Source organism: Mycteria americana, chromosome 1, assembly GCF_035582795.1.
Source record: "Mycteria americana isolate JAX WOST 10 ecotype Jacksonville Zoo and Gardens chromosome 1, USCA_MyAme_1.0, whole genome shotgun sequence".
Classification (NCBI taxonomy): domain Eukaryota; kingdom Metazoa; phylum Chordata; class Aves; order Ciconiiformes; family Ciconiidae; genus Mycteria; species Mycteria americana.
Genome location: NC_134365.1, coordinates 60,403,649 through 60,426,976, shown reverse-complemented (window position 1 = coordinate 60,426,976; position 23,328 = coordinate 60,403,649). Strand labels below are relative to the sequence as shown.

The window sequence follows — 23,328 nt, the reverse complement described above, 5'->3', positions numbered from 1 at the left end:
AAATTGTTACAAGGGAAAATTTGGTTAGATTTAGGAAATATATTGCACCATGAGGGTGGTCAAACTCTGGAACAAGGGGCCAGGGAGGTTGTGGAGTTTCAGTCTTTGGAGACTTGACACTGAACTGCACAAGGTGCTGAGCAACCTGATCTAAGTTGGTCCTACTTTGAGTGGGGTTTGGATAGTCTCCAGCGGTCACTTGCAACCTCTTCTATGGTTCTTTTTTTTTTTTTAACCTCATTTACTAAAGCATTCTCAAATATAAATTAAGTATATGAACCTTAACTGAATAGCCTTAGTGAACCTTAAAATGAATAGCCAAAACCTACCTAATATTTACTGTGTTCTGATGCCACTAGTCTGCTCTGATGAAATCTACTGCTGTTTAGCCAGCCAGTCTTATTCTACACCTGGTAGAATCTCAATCAGCTTAGATTCTGAACTCTCTGCGTGCTACATTTGAGTCTGGCCTTTCAAAATGACCATAACACAACTGATGTTGATTTACCCATATCTGTTCAAATCCATCCTGCTTTTATAATCTACCTGGCAATAGTGAAAAATGTGGTATTAAACTGATACTGTAGCTTCATTTTATTAAATGAATAGGTTTCTACTCAGCCTTTTTCTCCAGGGCAAATCCTGGAAAAATGAGTGGTAGTGTGGCTGGGTTAAGTGTACACAAAGGCTAACTATGAAGTGTGCAAGGTCTTTAAATTTCAGCTAATGTATTTCTAGCTAGGGTCCAACCAATTCTCTTTGTGAATTTCACTCCATTAAATGATATCGACTAAAGAGTCTCAAACTTGTCCAGTAAAAAAAAAAACAGTTTTGTATTCTTTGGCTAGGAAGTGCTAAGACCTGGGACAGCAACAGGAACTCAGCAGTAAGGTGCAGTGGCATAGGTGACAGGTACAGAATGTAAGAAGGTGAAGCAGTTCTCTAACACCTTGCCAAACCCCAAAGCAGCACCCATCTTTGACTTTTCTAGCAGTTAAAATGCACAAAGCCAAAGTCACATTTGCTTCCCCTGCTTGGGTGTCTTCATAAACTGTATGTGCTAGTTTCCCCCCTACTTAAGGGACTTCATCTTTCTGTCACAGCAGAGTCCTGTATTCTCTGTCGCAAAGGATACTACCCATCCAACCTCCTGTAAAACATACCTTCAGGTCAGACACATCTCTGTAGCACTGCTCGGAACGGGTGTGATCAGACAGCTGCACATTCCAGAAACATGGGAGCTGGTAGACAAGGAAGGGATTTTGTTTGATGACTGCATTGAAGATATCCTAGCAGACAAAAACCAGAGAAACAGTTGGGTACGTTGTTTCTACAGTAAGGTAATCTCAACCCCTCCCTGAGCTGACTGTCCTTCTCCCCCTCATGGGGAGAAATGCAAATGCCCTCATGGGGTTACGCGAACTGAACTCTGCAAACCTTGCTTCTTAATTCTGTTTCTGTAGAGGGTGCTATCAATCTAAGGGGTGACATGTAGATCTGAAGAAGAGGAACAAGCTCTCTTGACACACAGAGCTAACGGACTCCAGCAAAGTTTTCAAAACATGTATCTTGTACTGCTGGCAAGAGATGTGGTTCCTCTTCTGTTCACCAGGGATAGTAATATGTAGTAAATGACAAACTGCCTGCTGTTAGTAAGTACTGCATCACTTTTCAATAAAGGAGATGAAAGTGATCCTGGCAGTTGTGCTGATTCAAGGTGAATTACTATGTGGGATTTTAGCTTTATTGTTGCAACAAGTATTCTAGGTATTTCGTGGAAAGGGCATGTAGGACAGATCTGCAGAACAGCCTAAACCATGAGAGACAGAAGGTGTTCTGCCTCTATGCAGCCAACCAGCTGGAGAAGTTACAAGGACAGTCTTGTGGTTAAGGTATTAGGGCAAGACACAAGCAACCTTGGTCTGCTCTGCAAAATCCTGCCCCATGCAGGTATTAGCAACTTAGGACCTGATTGAAAACACAGTGAAGTTGCAAGAATCATTTTAATGAACTTCAGTAGCTTTTGGATCAACCTGCAAGGATACTGTACACAAGTGCACATCTCTAAGTGCACCGTAAGCAGCATGCTTCCTTAGTGGTGACTGGTCATAAGCCAGATGTAGCTCAGAAGCAGCAGAAATATCTAAATACGATGCTGTATTGAGTTAATACCCTCAAGCTGTTGAGCAAGACTTACTGGTTCAGGTCCAGTACCACATTAACAGGGTTTCTGGATTTAAAACTGAGAGCTGGCAGGAAGCACAAAGAGAGTAAATATGCATTTCTCTGTATAGGCACACTATTTCTTCTCTTGGCCTCAGTTTCCCATCTGTGGCAGGGAAACAGCAGCACTTTTGTCTTCACAGGGGTGTTGTGGCAAGGAGTACATTAAAAGACTGCTGGGACTCATCTGCCAGAAACAATAAAGAAATATCTGGAGACTCTTAAAACTAAAGTTTGCTTAGACAATAACCAGTAGGAAAAGACATAGTATATTTGAACTTCTAGTGTGTGGAGTTTTATGTTAAAGAAAAGAGGACAGAAAATTAAAGCTTGAAAACCCCATTTGTCTATCTTATGAATCATCTGTGCAGAGGAGGTAAAAATGTCAGTGTAGTAAGAGAAACCTCATGAGTAAATCTCCATTCCTCTCTTCCACGTTTTCGCCAGAACGATTCAACAAATGGTGACTACAGGCACAATATCTTTCCCCCACTCTTCCCGCATCTCGTCCCCTTTCCCTTTCTTATCTTCCTCAATCCATGGAGTAGTGGTTGTACCACTCATTTGCAACATCCTACTCACCTGGTCAGCCAGTGAAGTGGACAGCATGCTCATTAACTCCCGCTCTGCCGTGAGTCTCCACATCTGCTCCCATTTCATCTTCCGTAACTTATCGAGAAGCAGCAAGATAACCCCTGAAGGAAAACACAGTGCAGAGAACAAGAGAAGCCATGATGTCACATGCCAGTCAAGGCCCATCCTGTCTATGTGCTGACTCAGCAGTTAAAACAAGGACATGAACTGCGATCTGTCAGTGGAAACTGCTGTCCTTACCCGGTGCTAACACAGGAGGTTGACTAAAAAAAGCTTCAGGTTTCAAAATACCACTAACAGAAAGTTTTCCTGAACCGCTGAGGCTGCACAGAAGAAATGGAGAGATGGCATACAGACGAATGCTAGGTTATACAGGCTTGAAAGAAGGCTAAAGTAGCCAAAGAGGAGTGAAACTGGGAAGAAGAGAAGGATGTTGTATTTCTAGTTGTCTCCTTAACTGATAAAGCTTGATTTCATTATGACATGATTAGCACTGGGATTACTCCTTACAAAATGAACCAATACAGGTGATTCACATGATGGAGATTAACTCCATCCAAAGGTCATTATCGTTCCAAAGAGAATTAGACAATACCCTACAAGAAATAAAGAAGGAACCTGTTAACACTCAGAAGCGACCCTCCCCACTCCTTATTTTGAAAAGCTACAGGCTCCAAGAGGATATTCTGTGAAGTCACTGTCTACTAGGGAAAGGGTAGAGACAATTCTAGTATGACTCCATTTCTGCCATCTTCACACTGAACAGAGATCTACTTCTTCCAAAATCCCACTGTTTAAATTAATTTCTGTCTGGCCTGAAATCAAGATTATCCTGAGACAAAGAGAATTTTGTCACTCATATAAAACATTTTACTCAATGTGTGTGGGGTGAAATCTGGCCCTTGACACTTACCGCATAGGATGCAATACATGTACTGCATAAGATGAAATTGCAGCCCTTCCTCCACCTAGGAGGAAGTTAATCACCTGACACGTCTGATTGCAGTTCCTGCAACTCTTCTGAGTAACAGATTATCAATGCTGGTTACAGCCTAGCCTTTGAGAATGCCCGCCATTACGGCAGAAAGTATTCATAGAGCAGGATCCTCAGATCAGAAAGTTACACTTGAAGGGGGAAAAGAGATATCTCAACATGAATTGTTATTCCTCAGTTGCTTTTTGTCTGGACAAAATCCCTAGTGTAGAAGGGAAAACAGCAGAAGCAATGAAGCTGGATTGAAGCATCAGCAAAACCTTTCCTACAGTGTCTCAGAAAATTTTACTTGAAAAATTAATTTGGAAAGACTTAGATAAGAGCACTGTCAGAGGGAATAAATGCAAACTGAAGGACCATAAAGGAAGAGTACCGATAAACAGCAGCCAAGCAGGTTGACAGGAAGTGCCTAGTAAGAGCAATGATAGGTTCTGTGTTGTTTCACGTCTTCATTAGTGGAAGGGGGAAGTGAACAGAATAGCAACGATATCTGCAAGTGACATTACAAGAGGTCTTACAAAAAAAATAATCATGGCAACTGTAGAGAAACATAACAGCTACACAGAAGAATATGAAATGGCAAAAAGCAGGCACTGGGAAAAGCTGCCTGAGGGAGTCTAGGATGATAAAACTAAAAGTAATGAGAATAAGAAACGAAATGTAGTCTGAATACTTAAGAAAAATTCTCCTAAACGCTTTGTGGTGAAATAACCTGAAAATGGCAGATAAAATGCTTTATTTCATGAGTCTTTAAAAACCAGGCCACACAAAGATTTGCAAATATACCTGGAACAATCCTGCAATGGTTGGGATAGAACAAAGGAGGTTCCAGGTCATTCCTATCTTCATTTTCTATGACATGGCAAATTTCTTTCTAGTAAAATCTGGCACTGCCATGAATAAGAAGAAAACGTCTTCTGGCAGTGAATTTTGTGGCCTATTTTAGTTCTGTTTTCCATTTCAGTCCATCTGGTTCCCAAGGATGCTGGAACCTGAACTGGAGGGATCCCCTTTCATCTTCAGTCAACCTTTCTGCTTCCAGCTGTTGGATTGGAAAGGGACGTATTGTCACAACATGCTGCAACATATTTCTGCCAGTATGTTTGTCTTCTCTCGGTATAACTGAAGCCTATTTGGAGTGTGTAGTGTGCGTGCATTAGCTTCTAAGAGAGCCATCGTGCATTGTCTGAAATTCTAGATCAATGTGAAGCAGATTCCTTGCGCTGCAGCAATAAACTGGGTGGCATAAGCTCCTCTCTAGCAGTGGATTTTTTCCAGCTGGCAAGAACTGTCAGCTTTGTTTCAATAGTGAAATACAACTGAGGAGATTCTTTATTAAGAAAAATAAAGACTAATTGTAAGATTCAGTTAACTCTAATGTAATAGTATTTATAATTTATAGACAATAAAACATTTTCTCTTAATTTCTTTAAGCCTCCAGTCTGAGGAGGAAAAGAGGAAATGTTTTAATGTGTGTAATATTCTCCAATTTTTTTGTCTTCCACTCTTATGCTAGCAGCAGATTATGGCATTGCCACTAAAGAGATTACGCTGTCCTGAGGGGCTATCATGGTAGCAGCTGAGAGTAAAAGAGGCAGATGGGGTGGAAAAACTGGAGTATATGTGAGAAAGGTTGTATTAAATTATGATGCAATCATGGCTATTGAAAATATTCACAAGCTTTTAATGTTCCATCGTCAAGACTAATTTTGATGTGATTTCTATTTTAATTCACCTACAGGCTTGGGTTTAACACCTTTGTACAGCCTCTGTTCAGGGCTTCTCACATTGTGGAATTCTAATTTACTGTTGCTGTAAAAATAACTACTGGAAAATATTTATAGCAAGTTTAAATATTTACTCATTAGTATTAGTGAGAATAAGAGATTTCTACTAAGAGGAGAATTTAATACTGTTCACCTAATTAGTGTTACTTAGTGCAAAAACAAAGCAAAAGCCTATGTGTTGGGAACTTTTAAATAGTTCATGCAGAAGAAAAATTACCTTTTCTTCAGAACAGAGCACTTCAGTTTTACTTCTATATTGTTCTGTTACCAAAAGCAAACATAACAAATGAACTAACTCCAATCTGTGCAATTAGTTTGCAGGCAAAGTGTCTGAAATAAGGAAAGGGAAATATTTGCCTCAGGAGCCCCTTCCCTCAGCGTCAAATTGACCGAAATCTCAGACTAGATTCAAGATGACATACAGCTGAACATAAGGGGAAAAGGGACTTACTCTCAGCTGCTGTGCTGGGGGAGGAAGAGACTGGAGGAAAAAAAAAAATCAAAGGAATATTTTATGAACATCTGGCCCCAGGCAGTGGGACTTCTCATCTTTTGATGAGTGCAGCATTTTCCTGTCCTCACCTACCTGAGAAAAACAAAGGGAAAGCTTGGCAGCAAATAAACACAAAGAGAGAAGTGGCAACCCAAATGTCTCATGAGTGTTAAACAAATTATGATCAACCACAGAACACTCTATTTTCCTTATCCTGAGGAAATAGTTCAGGCATATACAGAGATGCAAATATCTCAAAGAGCTCTTGGAAAAATAATGCTTTATTACTAAACCTGTGGAACATGTCCTGGTCTAGTTTTTACCTGAATGGCATTTTCTTCCCCTGCCTGATGAGACTTTGCTTGAACTACCAAAATCTGACAGATTCTGAATTCCTCAAACAAACAAACAAACAAGAAAGCAAACAAACAAACAAAGGAGTTTCTAAAAAATGTAATTTCAGGACACACACAAAAAATCCCAGCCCCAAAAGCAAAACAACAAAAAAAGGGAATTTGGTGAATAGATTGGAAAAAACAGGGCAAAAAATCTGAATTAACATATATGGACTAAAATGTTTCAGTTGGGAAATACTGATTTTTTTTTTTTTTGCGCATTTTAAAACCCAACTTATTCTAAAATAGTATTTTTCACTTCAAAATTGATACAAATTAAAAATCTTATTGAAAATGGTTACAAGACCTGAAATGTTTCATTCTGGGAAATAAATGTTTCATTCTGGGTCTAACAAAACTCTGGGAGTCACCTGAATTTTTTGTCCTTTTCCATTTTTTGATTCATTCAGAATAAAATTTTTTGTCTTTCCAATGTTTTGATTAAGCAACAGTTTCAGTAGATGCTTCAAGCCATCTCAGCAAAATAGTCTGGGGTTTTTTTTCTGTTAATCTGCTCCAAGACAAAATATTTCTTTTCATTTTTCTGAATAGTAAATTGAAAGTTTGCAGAAACATCAGCAGTTTCCCCTGGAACACTACCAAGCATCCCCACCTCTTGCTTCAGGAACACAGACTATGGCTTTTCCTGAAATTCAGAGAGTAGAATATATAGCAGAGCTGGAAGTAATAAACAACATTTTAAGATAGAACAGAATCACTTACAGAAGTTATAGTGAAACTGGACAAGCTTTCAAACTCAATCAATTTATTACAATGGCCCTTTTAAGGCAGCTGAAAAAATACTCTTTGCTGTGGGGGAAAAAATGTAGCTACTAAGAGATCATTTTCTGTAAGCACTACCTTGCCTGTTTCTTTCAGGTGGAACAGGATGCTTTTGTAAGTGTTGAGGCAATACCATATTATGCGAGCAGCATCTCAGAGCCTATACTTGGCAGGTTTTTAAAAGTTCTTCTTGAAACTAAGCCTATAACAGTGAACCATCTAGACAGATAGCAAGTAGATATCATTACAATATCTGAGAAAGACAGGCAAGACACACTTCAAAATCTATTATAAAGCAATACTGAGTTTTAAAAAAATTACTGGGATTTTACAATAACTTACCAGCATACCAAAGACCATAAACCAAAATTCTGAGTCTTAGATGCTGTAAGAAAGAACGTTAAGTAGGGCTGACATTATGGAGATTTGCTGCAATAAATAACTGACCCTGAGATTTAAGGCAGTACAAACAACAGTAAGCTACCATGTTTTGTGAAAGATTTGGCACCAAAAAGTTGAGTTCAATTTTAGGCACTATGGAAGGGGCTTGTAGCTCTGCTATTCCAGGAGAAGTGCCATGATAGTGCTGACTGCTTAGTACTCTAGCAAATACTTATGCATGTTCTTTTAATTCCAATTCATTGTACCTGAAATCAACGGAAGCGGTCACAGTGTGGAATGCTAAGAATGCGACTATGCCGTTTCTGGATCAGGGCCCAAACGACCAGTTTTGCTAAGGACTGCATTTGGAATCCACTGGGCCACACCTCCACACCACTGACTGAAGCCTCTGCTCTGCACCCATAGTATCAAGAGCAAATAGAAAACACAAGTGTATGGCTATTAGGGATTAAAAAATTGAATTAAAGCTGCAATTCCACAACAAGCCACTGCACACATTTTAAAATCTTCATTTGAAGTCTTTGTGTGGATGAAAATCACTGCATTTATTTCACTTGATTTATAGACCATCCATCTAACTGCTGCTCATAATTTAACTAGCCGTATCATTAGTATAATAAAACCATAGCTTATGTCTATAGCTTTTAACACAGTATGACCCAAAAGGACTGTCATTCTAACACATTTTTGGAGTATCCTGATACATTATTAAACTATGAACTAACATGCACCAGCCTTTTTCTCCAAAAAAGCCTTTCACAGTGTAAAAAAACCTAATAAAAACTTGCAGGGATGCACAATCTGTTAATTGAGAATAAACGATGACTCCACATTTGAACTTTTCTCTGAGAAAACCGAACAGGGCTGAGAAGCTGTTTTGAAATGGAAAGTGGGTGTCCCTCTGGGCACGGTGACAGAATGCAATAGCCCTTGTTTTCTCTGCACATGTATAGAAAGCGAAGCTGTGATAGAGTGCATTTTGAAATGTAGTGCAGTCACTCTGTCGGGAGCCTGGTTCCTCTTGAAGCACTATGAACATTTTGTTTACACTTCCTGATGACCATTTAATGAAATGGAATACTTTTATTTTCTTTGTTCTCCTCTTCTGAAGTATGCTGTTTCTCCTTACGCAGAATTAAGATGAAGGATATACTCGAGCATGATTCTAACTTCTTACAGAGCTACTGACTGTAGCTCAGAATTTCCTAGTTTTCTACTAGTTTCTTTATTGTTTAGATGCTATACTTCCTGAGCAATGTGAAAAAAGATACATATGCTTTGTATCTTCTCTTTAATGGCTTCCATTTCTGGGGGAATTTCTCCAACTTTCTTAAAGCCCCAAAGGCTGCTACAGAAAAATTTCCTTGATTCAGGAGTCTAGAAGGTCTGCAAGAAAGGAGTCATGAGCCATAAGACTTTTAGGAAGTCTACGGAGGAAAACCTCTGCTACTTAAAGACCATCCTGCTAAGTAATGCTCTCCCCTCCTACCTTCCAGAGTCTTCTGGAGAGAAGTAATAATTCTGCAGATCTCTCAGAGGTCAGCAAAGAAAAACCGTCTCTAGACCTGGAGGAATTGGCCTTCTCTTACACAGATTCCAAGCAGTGCAAAGTCATACGCTTTCCTGCCGAAATTGCTGATAAAGTTTTCCTAAATCCTATAATGGAAAACAACATGGCTTGCAAAAAGACAAATATTAGCAAAATCAGAAAGGGAAGCTAGAGTTTTTCCCAGCTGCTCTACTTGCTTTGGGTGTCAAGGAAGACAGTAAGGATAGTAACCTTTCTCGAATCCCTGTGTTTCCTGAACCCTGTGCAAAGAGTTGTAGATGAAAATCATCTGTGAAGAAGCTCCTCACATAGGTTTTAAAAAGCTCCTCAGTTTTCTTATAGCCTTTGCACTCTGTGACCCTTGTGAGCATATAGGGTATAGAGATTACATTTTAAAGGCAGTGGAAAGCAAATACTCCAGGGACTTCTCAGTTGGCGAAACAGGGAGATGGCTTCCAAGAGGGGGGAAAAAACCCACAAGAGGCAAATCATTAAATTCTCTTGAAATTCAAAAGATTGGGAAAGTTTTTGCTCAGAAAAAATCCGGAAGTTGTAAACCTCAAATACCACATCTAACTTCAGACCAGCAAACGGAGAGAGGAGGGAGGTTTCAGCTTCTTTCTGCTGTAGCACAATGGCAAAGACCAACGTAAATGGAGCAGAGGAGAGCTGTCTCAAAAATTTGTCTCACATCACTGCTATGCGCAAGTATCACCCAGCAGCTACTCAGTGTGCATCTGTGTACATGTCTGGAAGTCATGATGGAGGTGCCAAAAGTTGACACTAACAAAAAGATGGTCAGGTACACGTCTTATTATAAAGCACTTTAAAATGTGAGACTTAAAAAGAAAAGTGACATGGGGGAAATGTGGAAAATTTCTACGAAGTTTTCAAGAATTTTTCCTCTCTTCAATACTAAAAATGCAGTAAGTTCTTACACAGCAGGTTATCTGTGATTTCATTTGCCTGGGTGCTTAGGTGACTTCAGCTGAGAGGAAAACAAAGTCCCAGTTAGATAAACATTTAAGTGATAAAGTCAAAAAGGATAATTTTTAGCTCTTGCATAACAGAGGCCACAGGATTTTTCAAAATCCATTTGTGCTTCAACTAGAGCATAACTTCTAGAAAAACATTGTCTTGATTTAAAAATTTACAATAATGGATAATCTATCATGAACTTTGATAAGTTATTCCAATGCATAATTATCCTGATGAAGGATACTTCCCTTATTTCTAATTCGAACATGTCTTTGAACTTGCAGTCATTTGATCTTGCGGAACCTTTGCTAAATTGGCAAGCCCTCTATTAAGAGATGTTATTTTCTCCTGCAGATACTAATAAGCTATGATCAAACTGTCCCTTGACTCGCTCCTAGATAAGCTCCTGGACCCATTTTTCCCAACTTTATGGGAAATTTTCCTGTATTTTCTTTGAACTTTGTTAATTTATGAGTACTCGTCTTTGACCTGTGGAGATTAGACCTGGACAAGTAGCTAAATCTACATTTTAAAATATATCCACTCCAAGAAGTGATCCCTAGCACCCAGATCAAGGACTATGGAGTGGTTGTACACACACTATTCAGGGTCTAGCTCTTTATTGAGCAGGCTGGCCACATTTATACTACATAGTACTTGCCTCTGAGGGTCTAGTTTGTGCTCCTTCAGTTTTTAGACATAACAATTATTTCATTTGCATTTCTGAGTGTCTGACATTATGAGAGGAACCATATTACCATTTTCTAGATTGGAGAGTTTTTAGCATGGAACTGAAGGTCTATGTTGTGTGCACTGGAGAATGCCATCAGGGCATGTGGGAATACTACAAAGTGTGAAGTCTTCTGATGCAGTGTTGAAGGACTGTAAAGAGGTGCCAAACAGAGTGTAGTCTTATCCATACTACCTTCCAGAAATATTTCCTGGAGTAACTATCAACAAATTACACTCAGTATTTTTTTTTCTTGACAAAAGACAGGTTGCTCCCTGAGAAAGACAGGGTACCAACTAATTTCTGTGCCCTGTGGATGATCAGGGAGCCAAGAGTGAAGAATGAGCTAGGGAGCTAAGTTATCTGACAGTGTAGACATCCAGCATGTCAGGAGTAAAAAGCCTACACCCAACAGAAATGAAATATATAACCTGTACTTGAAACGTTCCTGTTTATACATCCCATGATCACACAAAGTATTTTGACAACCATATTAAACCTGGAGCTTATGTTCCTCTGATTATCCATCTTGGACTGATTCTCATGCTTCTCTTCATTCGTTCTGAGTGTACAATTTTACATGTCAGTGCCTCAAAACACAGAAGTGTGAGTGAGTGTCACAACTCTACATCAAGCCAGACTAACTGGACTTTGGCTGAGCTAGCTGTCCTGAACAGGTATCACAGAATAGTACAGACTGTACCAGGTTACTGTGCAGGAGGTTCAGTCATTGAACCTCCCTGTCCAGGCATGTTTGGAAAAAGGGATCACACAAAGCTTCTTTCCATGGATAAAAACTGAGGAGGTTTGCTGGAATTCACTGAATATTTGCCCTGATGAAAGCAAGTACATCTTCCAAAACTAATCTATCTTGGACTCTCCACCAAAGAATCACCGACCTTTAAAATAAAAAAATCTGTTTCTTGATCCTCAGCTCCTGTAAATCAGCTTAGGTCTATTTAGCTCAAGAGTCAGGCATTTATATCAGATCTGGACCTTATCCATGATGTTTATCTATGTTTTTTTCTTCCTCAGAAAGCAGCAAAAAGTGAAAGGTAACAGGCAACATCGCTTTAAATTATGTGGGGTTTTTTTGGTTTTGTTTTGATCCTCTCAAAAGCATTATATTTAACAGGGGTTGAAATGTCAACAATTTTACAAGGTTTCCACTTTGGACTACATGAAGAGGAAAAATGCACCCTGCACAGGGGATAATTATTTTGGCTGGCTTCTAATATTAACAGTAGTCCCCAAGGCTAATTGTAGGGATGGGCACAATGAGTAAGAACCAGTCACAGCTTTTCTTGGTCTGGTGTTCAGTCAATGACCTAGCAATAGTGGAGGAAATGTGGCTCGTGGGCTGATCAGCCTCTCAGGTATTTCTTTATAGTCGGATGACAAAGAGGTTTGGGGTTTTGCATTCAGAAGCAACCAGACAACCTTTTTTTTTCCCTCTTAATGGGCAGTTTATTGATTGGATGAGATTCAGGAGGAATAGAACGTTCTAAGAAATGGATTAGGGGAAGGAAAGCAGCAGCACAGAATGAACAGGCCTAAAAATTAACCATAGCATTTTTTAAAAAAGGAAACACAATGTACTTTAACGCAATGATTTCACCCAAAGGTCAGCTGCCGGTCAATCCTTCCTCCATGACCATTTCTCTTCTAGTAACAGAGAGACAGGATGAGGTTCACAACAGAAATACAGGGATGCATTTGCGTAAGGAGCAAATGTGTGTGGAGCTGTTTAGCATGCTCATAGCCAAACTGAGGTTTAGTTTGGATAGGTGGACTATAAGGTGCCTGGAAAGTAAGTTGGACTGCCAAGCTCAAAGGGTTGTGTTCAGCAATAAAACATTCAGTGGTAGCCAGTTACAAGTGGTGTTCCACAGAGTTGACAGTGGGGCTGATACTGTTTAACTTCCTGATTAATGAGCTAGAGATGAGATAGAATGCATACTCAGCAACATCACACATGACACCAAATTGGGGGCTGTGGCTAATACCCTGGGGATAGGGCTGCTATTCAGAGGGACCTCGACAGGCTGGACAAGTGGGCTAAGAGAAAGCTCATAAAGTTCAATGAAAAATCCTGCATGGGACTATTCTTGAATTGACAGTACAGGCTGGAAGACAAGTGGATAGAAAGGAGCTTTTCTGGCAAAGTCCTAGGGGGCTTGGTGGACAGCAAGTTGAACATAAGCCAGCAGTGTGACCTTGTGGCAAAGGCCAACCACATCCTGGGCTACATTAGCCCATTAGGTCAAGGGAAGTGATTACCGCTCTTTACTCAGCACTTGCAAGACCACATCTGAAGTACTCTTTTGGATTCCTCAGTCAAATAAAGACACTGACATGCTGGAGTAAGTCCAGCGGAGAGCAACCAAAATGGTCAGAGGCCTGGAGAATATGTATGAGGAGAAGCTGAGAGAACTGGGCTTGTTCAGCCCAGAGAAGAGAAGGCTAAGGGGATCTCTTACTGCTGTCTACAGTAACTCCTTAATGGAACCAAACTCTTCTAAGAGATGCACAGAGACAGAATGAGAGGTAACTGACACAAATTGCAGCAAAGGAAATTCTAATTATGTATTAGGAATTTTTACTTTTATTTTTTACTTTTCTCACCAAGACAGTAGCCAAATACAGGAACAGGCTGCCTTGAGAGGTATCCTTGGAGATACTAAAAACTCAGTTGGAAAAGGCCCTGAGCAACCTGAGTTGGCTTTCAGTGGGAAGAGGACCAGAAGACCTCTGGAGATCCTTTCTGACCTAAATTGCCTATAATTCTATGATCCTGTTTGAGAAAGCTTCTCTTTTCACCGTCTCTGCTAAGGCCTTGAGAACAACCGTGTAGAAACTATCTGTATATATAGGGTATTGCAGTGCTCCTGTCCTCCCCTGAACTCAGTTCGACAAAGACTGGTGGAGGAAGGAGGGTTGAGGAGCTACAGCAGGAACAATTAAAGTCAGGATGTAGCTGAACATAGAGACAGAAGAAAGACAATGTGGAAAGGAAAGAATTGAGCTGCTGCTTCTGAGATCTCAGCATCCACTCAATTTTTCAGATTCTTCTTTCTCAAAAGTCTCTTGATATTTTTTTGAAGGGGAAAGGTTTGTCCTGAACCTAGTTTGCCCTAACACTAAAACGATTAAAGCATAGTGATTTCTGTAGCCAACAGCACCTAGAGAGTGATCTGACTATGACCAAATTCAACTCTTTTTTGTTGGCACTCTCTTAGAGGTGACAGCTTTGACACAAGGGTGTAGAAAGACATCTTAGTTACTCTGCTGCTTTCTGTGACAGGCACCAGGCTACCTGTTAGGGTCCAAAGATGGAGTCGATCTTTCTTTGCTTTGGGACTATGGCTAAAACCTCTGTTTCTGTATCTACAAAAAGGAACTGTCTTTACACAGTCACTTTTATGAGCACAATGAGAAACTGGAAAGTGAACTTGCACTTCAGAAGAAAAAGTACTGGTTTTACTATTACTATGCATTTGTCTGGGGTTCTCCTGTCATATAATAGAAGTTTTTGTTCTCAGTTTAGGCACCTGGATGCCTCTACTAAGCTTTTATGTGGAAGTCTTTCATCTAAATTTAACCTGCTAATGATGGTCCCTCTACAATAAAGAGAGGGCATTTCAAAGTGCTGGACAACATAATTACTCATCAAGGTATGCACGTTCACACAAAGAACTGTCTTGATCAAGCTGAAAATACCACACTTCAGAATGGTTCTTTAAATCATTAGATTGGAACACTACATATATATGTCCTATTTATGTACATTACATGGAGAACTTTACGTTATGAACTCACATCAGACCAGTAAAAACCCCCAAACTACAACAATTTAATCAACTAAAAAGAAATACTTTTTACATACTCCAATACAATGGAAACTAGAATCTGGTATAGACTGTCTGAACGCCATTGTTTTTTTATCACAGGTTTCTTAGGAGATTAAAGTTTTCAGTGTTTCAAAGAAAGTCAGGTGTTGTTTTTAAAAAACAGGACAGTTATTGCAGGGTTTGATAGATTCAATTGCTAAGGAGCAGAGGATGTATCTCAGAGAATGCAATGAACAATAGACTAATTCAGCCACAGAAATGCCATTACTACACGGATAGGCCTCTCAAACTAGAGGCACCATTTTCAAAATCAAATACATATTGACACTCATTTCAGAAATGTCAAGAGTGCTGTAAACAAGTTCTCAGTACATCACATGCTTTAGAAACTGCATGAGAAAGCCTGGAAAGGAAGCTATTGTTTGAGGGTAGTCAGCTTTAAGACAGCTTATTTTTAAGTGCAAGCTACAGATTATAGCCAACAAAGATAGGGATGTGGTCATCAAAAGCAGAATTATCATTTTAGCTTCCCACCATTGACACAAACAGCTGACACTTCCTGTTGAGCCTAAAAGCAACAATGTGTTGGCACTTCCTAAACTACCACCTGTACAATGTGCATGATACCTGTACTTCAAATGCATCAAATGATACACATGTGCATTATAAAGCACATGTGTATCAGTATGCTTTGCACTGATAACAATATTTGCTGAATGAGCTCACAGTATCTTAAAGAAGGAATAATCTAATCCAAAAAACTGGTACAGTGTGAGCCTGAGTAGGTGAAGAAAGTCCTACTTTCTGCCTTGACACTGGTGCTGGTCTTCATTTTATTATTATTATTTTTTTAATCATTAAAATGTATTTTTCTTCTGCTTGCAAAGGCTCCTGTACTTACAATCAAACCTAATGATACCAGTTCCTGTACCAAATGTGACTAACGTTTTACATAAGGGGAGGTAGGAATATTGCAATGGCTTTTAGAGAGGGCATGGCTAAACGGAGTCAGGCCCCGACGATGGGTGTTTAAAGGTTCTACAAACCATGAGTTTTCTGACTTCTTCATTCACTGAGACAATTCAGAAAAATCTTCTCTCTCAAGCAACCACTATACTCCTTTCTTTACACCATGGAGAAAAGCACTAGTTTTAGTCAGAATCTATGGAATATAGTTTGTAAATTAGTGCTATATTCAGATGGCTGTCACGGAACTCTGACTCTTCCAGAGGGGAAAAAAAGGCATTTTGGTAACAGATCTATCCAGAATTAGGCAACAATACCTATTTAAAGCATTAGTTGTAAGGATTTCCGAAAAGCAGACAGGTCTGATTAAATTAAAAGTACTCAGCACTTCTTAACATCAGATCCATTAGCATAATGTTGTGAGCAGAAGCCCGTGGAGCTCAGATGAAAGCGGTTATCATGTTTCTGGAGTAGGACCACAGGCAGTTCCATGACCACCACCACCCCATTTTGCACTGCTTTACTAGTCATTTGCTTTCTGTACTGAAGATGCACGGTATCATCATGAAGAAGCACAAGATGTGATCCAGTCTGATTTCATATAAACAGTCTGCCCTACGCTTGTCTTTATTATTCACAATGGTTAAATATTATGCAAAAATGACATAACATACACTTCCCACTTCCAATTCATCTTCCATAGGTCCTTTTTTTCAGGGAAACAATAAAGGGAAGAGATTCATTCTAGCATTCTTCCAGTCATTACAAACATGGGAGTAATAATACACGGTGCACACATAGCCTGGTAATCGTTAGGTGCTAGCCATTCCCTTCTGTTCTCAATCCACAAATCTGGTAATGTGACATCTCAGCGTGGGAGTATGAATCCTCAGCTCAAGCTGTTGAGACACCTCCTTAGAGTATCTAGTAGTTGCACTGAGGCAGTGTATTTCAGATGAGCCTCAAATCCTCAGGATGGGCTTCTGGAGTCTAGAAGTCTGAAATCCCCTGGGCCAAAGTTTTTACAAATGTCCCCCTGGCACCCAAATCACAGGCACAGATCCATCCTAAAGCTTCATTTGAAAGGCACGGAGTCCATTCTCAGCTGATGTAAGTTGGCCCTGCTGCACTAAAGACAGAGAAGCCAGAGATGATTCACACCAGCTGAGGAAGTGGCCTGAAATCATGATAACAGTCACCAGAAACTGCTTTTAAAAGCTATTCTCCACCATGATGGAAAGTATAAGGCAGACAAAGTACTAAAAGCTTTTATGTTTAGAATTTCTTTGACAAGATATTTTTCTGAGGACTAAGATGACTGTTACTCCAGAAATGAACATCAAACCATACAGTGTAATTCTGGAGCTGTCAGTTTAACATCTGTAAAGAGAAAAATCATAGTGCGGCTCAGGCAATACTTTCAAAACCAGTTTAGTCAGTGAAAGACAATATAGATTATACAGAGAGAAAAGTGTTCTTTAACTAATGTAAGAGTTAATCTCAGTGTAGACAAGCAAAATGGAGTGGATGATACGTAAAAAAAGTATTCAATTAAGCAGTTTACTGAGTTTTGGCCAATGAGGTACAGAAATAACCTGGGTACCTTTGTGGTACAGAAGGAACTGTGTTTAAAATGGCTTGAAGAAGGGAATGTTATCTCAAATAAAGAATGGTTCTACCTAAGAACATCTTAAACACCAATTAAATTGTCACTGAACTGACTTTTGAGTTTGGTCTGGTTTTCTTAAGATTATATTATCATGGACTGAAGTATGACTTGGATTATCTGCCTGTGCAAATGAGGAAGAAGGATGAAAAACAACCAAATAAAATCTTTCCTTGAAAATCTGTATTGGCTGTCAGGAGATTTGGCCTGGGCACACAGGAATAGGAGAACACACATGCTTACTGGGTTTAAAGAGCTAGTGGAGAAGGAACAAACACACCTTTGGCTTTAATGTATTTGCCTTCTGGGACTCCCCCAGCCTATCTGTTGTCCAGAGTGGCTCAGACATAGAAAGGTAGGAGTGAAAGACAAATTATTTGCTTCAGAAACTGGGAGGGAGCAGTGGAAGAATTTCGACTTTGAGGGGTGCTTCTGCATCAAATCTGCCAGGGTTGGATCTGGCTGAAGATGGTCACATAAAAATCTGTTTTTTTAGGGTTGTATCCTAGGACTGTAGTAAACACATTCCCAAGAGCAAGAGCAAAGTCTGTCTGAGAGCTTCCCTCTGATACAGCTTTGTTTAGCTCATTAAAGTTTTAGGGTTTGGGGGCCCTTTTACTGTTCCTAAGTACAACTCTAAGCACCTGAATTTCTGAGTCTTCCTTTCCTGGCCCACTGTCTTTCATGAGTGTTTTGCTTAGAATTATTGCCTCTCTTTCCTGCCCCCCCCCCTCCCCCCTTCAGTTTTCTGAATCGTCCTTGGTCACAGTGTTGTGTTCTGTGTCAATTATTTTAATTTACTGAACACATCAAACAAGCTCCAGTTTCACTTGGTATTTCATCTTTCTTGAGAAATTTATACCTCCAATCTCTTCTAGATTACTAAGGCAAACAATGAATTTAATTAAGAAAATTATAGTAAATGATGCTGATTCTGTCAGTAACATCGTTTGTTACTTCTCAGAGGTTGCACTGTTTCACTCAGTGACCTCTTGTTCTATGTACTTGAAAAAACATCATTCCACTTCTTATGATCACTTGTCAATCTTCCATTCATTATCTACCTTCTGGCTTTCTTTCTAAAAAAAGAAAGTTTTTATAACTACAGGTGAGTGTTGTCTGAAGAAAGAAATAATGAGCAGACTAAAATCATGGGCAGGATTATGCATGGCCTGGTAGGTATGTATTAACACATACCAAGAATTAACACATGCAATGTATGTGAAGGACTGGAGACATTCAATTATTTTTGCTTTCAGTGGAAGAATTTTGTGATATACTGACATTTGGTATCCCTATAAAATATTTGGAACAGTAAGTTAAGACAATATAAATTAAAGCTTTACAGCATTTTTAGTTACGTAATTGCATTTTAGATACTACCCACCACACATTTCTGCGTTGTTCTAATGTTACGTGGTTGTGACACATTTCTCTCTGCCAGCATTAAAATGGCAGAAAGGAAAAAGCGAAAATGCAGCAGAAAGAAAGTAACTACAAAAGGTGGTCATCTCTCAGTAGAACAGAAGATACTGCTTTGTGGTGTAACACTGAACAGAATTGACATCGACAAGTTTAGTTGTGTATAACATAAGCTTTCAGGTTTCAGGACAAATCCATGAAACTCAGCTCTGTCTCATGCTTTTGGGGGGCTGGGGAGGAGGGGCGGACAGCCCAAGCCTTTATATATGCAATTCTGCTCTGGCAAGTGGAGAACCAGGAAGCAAACCTCTTTTGCCAAAATCTTGTATCCATATCTATTTGTGTTCTGTTAGGCTGTTCTTTTGAACATTTTCACTGAACAAAGATGCTTTGCCGAGGCTAACGTACAAATTCACAAAACCTGGTGTGATTCCCCCAAACAAACAAAGGAATACAGAAATAGATGACCCAGCCCTAACTTGTGCAATCTTTTTTCTAGTTAGTCTGTTTAATTCAATCTAATATATTTCTGCAAAGCAAAACCACTATTATGGTGAATAATTTCCTGATAGTGCAGGGATATTTAAATGGACTCATCATTTCTAAATGGAGGCTTCACCATCTGTTCTGCCTTTTTATTACAAATAGAGGGGGAACCTAACTCACTGCATCAGCATGTAAAGCCTAGCATCGAAATGATTTAGATGTATGTGTGTGTTCTTTATGCTCCTGGTATGTTTTCTCACATACTAACCACAAATCAATGGGAAGACCTGTCTCTTGTAACCTAATAAATTCTCTGATCTAGTGCCTTTATTCCTTTCTCATGGCAGCAGAAATTGATGGCCAGTAGTTTGCATTTTATTAGGACAATTATGACCCTGTTGCTGTCCTGCAGGAGTTATATCTTTATTGGGCTAACATTTTGTGATACCATTTACCTCTCTACAGAAAATGAGCCTTGATACCTATTCCTTTCCTTTTGCTGGGCCTACATATGCTTCATCATGGACAGAAATCTTGTAGGAGATGTGCTGAGGATGTGTCAGACTGCTGAAAAGCTCGGTCCTTCCCCAAAGGATGCCATACAATCTCTCTTAAGACCATTTAGAGAAGGAACATATTCTCCTCAGAGTAGCACAGGACCAGAAACTCCAAAATGCATCACACTGCATCATTTTTACTGCTTTAAATGACAAATTTTGCAGTAGGTGAGGAAGGGAGGTGCAAGTTACCACATCTCATACTCTTGATACCATAAGACTGATGGGATGCTCAATGCAAACGTTAATTCAAAGAAAACCCTCAGGGCCTACCTGTGTTGTAGCCCCTCCCAAGCGCTGGCCAGGGCCGATGATTCTTCCAAAGATTGCCCAAATACCAATCGCTCTGGTTCTCCACCAAGCCAAGAACCTGCTGCCCTGGAAATGAGCAAATTGCAAAAAGATCATGAGATAAAAGACAGTCGATCAATGGAAAACAAACACAAAATCTGGAGAGGGACAGCCAGTGGAAAGAGAAGACAGAAGTTCGGGTGCTGCCTTCCTTTCACATGTTCCGAAGATGCCTGCTTATGTAACAGACAGCAAGCCTGGCACAGCAAACTCAGCACGGCTCATTTCTCTCCTTCTCCCCTGGCTAGTCTGAGTAATTAAACACTGTGGGAACCTTTGTCATGCTGACAAAAATATATCACCCAGACAAATCTGAATGCTGCTTGATTTTGGAATACAATGATGGAGAATCCTCCTAGTGAGAAGTAACTGTTGGTAAAAAGATCATCTAATATGAAGATCTGTTCATACTTTGATGGAGATTATATAATTGAAGAATAAGGCTCAGCCTAACAAATTATTCTCTTCCCATGCTCCCCCCGACTAGTTTCAGGGATTTTTTTCTCAGTCACAAAGGAAATCCCTTTTGCTCAGGAAAATACTGGATTCTAAGAGTTTACCTACATAAGAAAGTTGCACTGTTTTAATTTAAGAGAGTAATTTAAAAATCATTTAGATAAGCCTGTGTGGAATGCTGCATAGAAATTATGATTTCAGTTTTAGATGGGTTTATTTTGGTTTGGCTTACATTGATTAGCAGCTGGCTTCAGCTAGAGTAAAACGTGTTTTAAATCAAATGTGTCTAGAAGGTTTGCACTGCTTAAAAATCAACTGAAAAGTGAATGTTTGTATAGATAAGGACTTAATTATCTATCCTGAAACGTGCTGTATAAAATGTAAATAGGAGAAGTGATTGAAATGGTGCTCTGGTGATGGAGGATGGAGGGAAGGGGAAAACTGTATTTGGATCTAGTAAAAGAAAGGAATGGGGATGGTGTTTTGACAGAGGGACCCGCTCAATGAGGGCACTAAGACTGGGATTGGAAATTATTCTGCAACCTTTTGAGAAAGCAATTAAGCATCATGCTCTAAAGGCATATTTTCAAATCCCAGCTATGCTCATAAAACTGGGTGTATGGTCACAGCAGTGCACTGAAAGCATTAAATGATCATTATATGTTGCTTATATAGGACCATAGCTGTATTTATTACTAAAATTTCAGTATGGCCCAAGACAAGATTGGGCTGAGAAGCAAGACATAAAGACAGAAGTGATTAATTCAATTTTATAATCGGCTAGGAAGATGTTAGGATAGGTCAGATGACTGTGATACTCTCCTGCGGTATGTCTAACCCAGTGGAATGTCAGTAACCCCCACATGTATCTCAAATGCCGTTTCAAAGACTGTAAGCAGCAGTGAGTGGCCAATGCATGTAACAAATAAATCAGAACATTACAAAAGCATTCAAGGAGTGAACAGAAATCAATCTAGAAATATCCTTGAGAGATTACCAAATCCACTCCACACCACTGTTCAGGATCATCCTATTCTATCCTAACCACAACATGCCAGTCCTCACCAGACCTCATTTTCTAATGATGTCTCTCCTTTTGCATTATATATTATATATAATATATATATTTAATTTTTCACATTATACTCCATAATGCATTTTTTAGGAAGGTGGAAAATGTGGGGGAGAGCAGAAAGGATCATATAAAAGACCACCACACATTTATCACCCCATTGCTGCTACTGAAAACTGGTAATATTAACAGAGCGCAATGCACAAGAGAATGGAGGAAATGACAAGTTAGAGGCAGATGCATCCTAAGCAACTGATGATTTGTTCATGCAAATCAACTGTAGCATCTCTCCACCTGTGAGACACATGGAACACACTAGACAGCACATGAGGTGCCACAAGCTATATATTGTGAGGAAGTATGAAAGGGATCTCAACTGGCTGAAACAAGTCATAGCCAAAAAAGGCTGAAGGGCACAATTTAAACCAACATTTGTTGATTCTGTGCTGGAAGACTGCCTGTTCTTTATAACCACTCCCTTATAGTTGAGGTAGAATAAATCAAAATAAGAAACTACCATGGCTTGTAAGGATGAGAAGAAAATGCAATAAAAAATGCAGGTGCAGCTGGGCTGGAATGGATTGGCACAGCTGGCAGGAAGAGAGTGACCCTGCCCATATTCTAACAGTGCATTTCACAACTCAGCAGTCCACAGATCCTTCTCAGAATACTACTGCTAACATCAAAAGAAATGTTAGAATTCCATTTGCAAGAAGCAGATACTGAACTTCCTTACCATGGAGCATCAATTTGCTTTCATTATTTTAGCCCCATGCATTTCCCAACAAGCCACAGAGTTCAGCCTTCAAACTGATGAATAATAAAAAATGAACAAACCTTGCTGCTTGTTAATGGTTTTCCTTTCCCACCTACCAGTCCAAATCTCAGTTCTGACAATGTACCCCTGAAATACTTATTTCTCAGTTATTATTTCTCAAGCTAAGATAAACTGAAAAGGCTCAGGAAATTATGTTTGCATGTATTTATTGTAGCTATATAATTTCCTTCCCCCTTTTCCCTTTATTTTTGAAGACACCAGAACAAACCCTACTCTCACCAGTATTCCTTGAGGTTTGATATGGGACATGGATGAAGGCAGAAATTAACATCATGTAGGCTTTAGGGCTTAGATACATGGATCAGATAATGTGACTTACTGTGTATCAGCTGAGCTGGAATAACTGCCTGTACACGTCCTTTTAGCTTGTCACAAATACAAAGTAAAATGTGTTAGCTAACACACTTTAGTTTGCTTTGGCAATGGTCTGGGAATGTGCACATGTTCACGTACTGTCCTAGGGTAGAGCATTATGCAACTTGTCAGGCTGTTGTAACTCTTGCTGGTGGCTAAAAACCCACTAGGCAGATGTGATGGCTTGTCTCCCAAGCCACCTTGGAGAAGGCTATGAAGATAAGTTTCGTATCTTCTCTAGTTATATTTCTGTTTTCTCTAGGCTGGAATAGTTTTGCTGTCTCTGCCAAAGAAGAATGTATTTTTATTTCCCTTTACATTGTCTCTATGATCTTGACTTGTGGCAGAAGTGATCAGGAAACCAGAACTTCAGCTGCATAG

At 39.5% G+C, this 23,328-nt stretch overlaps 1 protein-coding gene across 4 annotated transcripts in view; it reads right to left on the bottom strand.

Annotated features, from left to right (window-relative positions):
- The window catches only part of LARGE1 (LARGE xylosyl- and glucuronyltransferase 1), a 303,277-nt gene that overhangs the window by 51,940 nt on the left and 228,009 nt on the right, over window positions 1-23,328 (bottom strand). For all 4 annotated transcript variants that reach the window (XR_012775792.1, XM_075501659.1, XM_075501666.1 and 1 more), the window contains 3 exons: window positions 20,150-20,254; window positions 2,806-2,918; window positions 1,164-1,289 (listed from right to left, as the gene is read on the bottom strand). Coding sequence is in view for 3 of the 4 variants with exons in the window: in XM_075501659.1 (XP_075357774.1) it covers window positions 1,164-1,289; window positions 2,806-2,918; window positions 20,150-20,254 (344 nt within the window). In the remaining variant the exon portion in view is untranslated. The remainder of the gene's footprint in view (window positions 1-1,163; window positions 1,290-2,805; window positions 2,919-20,149; window positions 20,255-23,328) is intronic.